At 49.4% G+C, this 974-nt stretch overlaps 1 protein-coding gene across 1 annotated transcript in view; it reads left to right on the forward strand.

Annotated features, from left to right (window-relative positions):
- Positions 1–747, forward strand: part of LOC130587326 (U5 small nuclear ribonucleoprotein 200 kDa helicase-like) — a gene marked incomplete at both ends in the record, with an annotated part of 18,274 nt that extends 17,527 nt beyond the window's left edge. Inside the window, 1 exon segment of the mRNA XM_057388302.1 lies at positions 624–747. Within this exon segment, the coding sequence (XP_057244285.1) occupies positions 624–747 (124 nt within the window).
- Positions 748–974: the final 227 nt, after the last annotated feature.

A 974-nucleotide genomic window follows, 5' to 3' on the forward strand; every position in this document is an offset into this window, starting at 1 on the left:
GGGAGGGGACAGGGGGATGAGGGGAGGGGACAGTGAGGGGACAGTGAGGATATGGTGGCACAGTGAGGGGATGGAGGGAAGTGGGAGGATGGAAGGGACAGAGAGTGGACAGAGGGATGGGGACAGGGAGGGAACGGAGGGGACAGAGGGGACAGGGATGGGGGGATGGAGGGGACAGTGAGGGGACAGAGCGATGGAGGGGACAGTGAGGGAACAGAGCGATGGAGGGGACAGTGAGGGGACAGAGGGGATGGAGCGATGGAGGGGACAATGAGGGGACAGGAGAGCCCTTCCCAGATGAATTTCCAGGAATGTCCAGCTGCCCACCTGCCCTCACCACACATTTATTGCATTTTTGCAACTTTGGGATAATTTACTGAATTTTTGGGATCATTTATTCCRTTTTTGGCATCTGGGATCCCCCTCACCCCACATTTATTCAGTTTTTGGCATAATTTATTGCATTTTTGGGACAATTTATTCCATTTCTGGGATCTGGTCTCTGATCTCACCCCACAGGAACTCAACCCCACAAAAACCAGAACAACTTCACACACAGGATTTTTTTTCCCCGCTATTTTTCCGTTAATTTCCATTTTTTTCTGGAATTTTCCCTCTGGCAGCTTTCGGCCCGTGCCCCTGGAGCAGACCTACGTGGGYATCACGGAGAAGAAAGCCATCAAACGCTTCCAGATCATGAACGAGATCGTCTATGAGAAGATCATGGAGCACGCSGGCAAGAACCAGGTTGGCCTTCCCTGCCCCCTCAATCCTGGCAAAAATTTAATAATTTAATTAAAAATTATTTCCCATTAATGCCAGGGAAAAAAAAAAACCCAACCTTTTTCCCCTTTTTGGAGCTGCTGTTGCACCAGAGATGTTCAGGGGAGGGAAGGGTTTGGGTTTTTTGTGGAAAGTGAGAGGAGAGAAAATGTGTTTTCCCTCTTTTCTGGTTCAGATTGATGAGGAATTGT

This window comes from Malurus melanocephalus, unplaced genomic scaffold (genome assembly GCF_030028575.1).
Source record: "Malurus melanocephalus ecotype Western Australia unplaced genomic scaffold, MMel_1.1 scaffold_1762, whole genome shotgun sequence".
NCBI classification, from domain to species: domain Eukaryota; kingdom Metazoa; phylum Chordata; class Aves; order Passeriformes; family Maluridae; genus Malurus; species Malurus melanocephalus.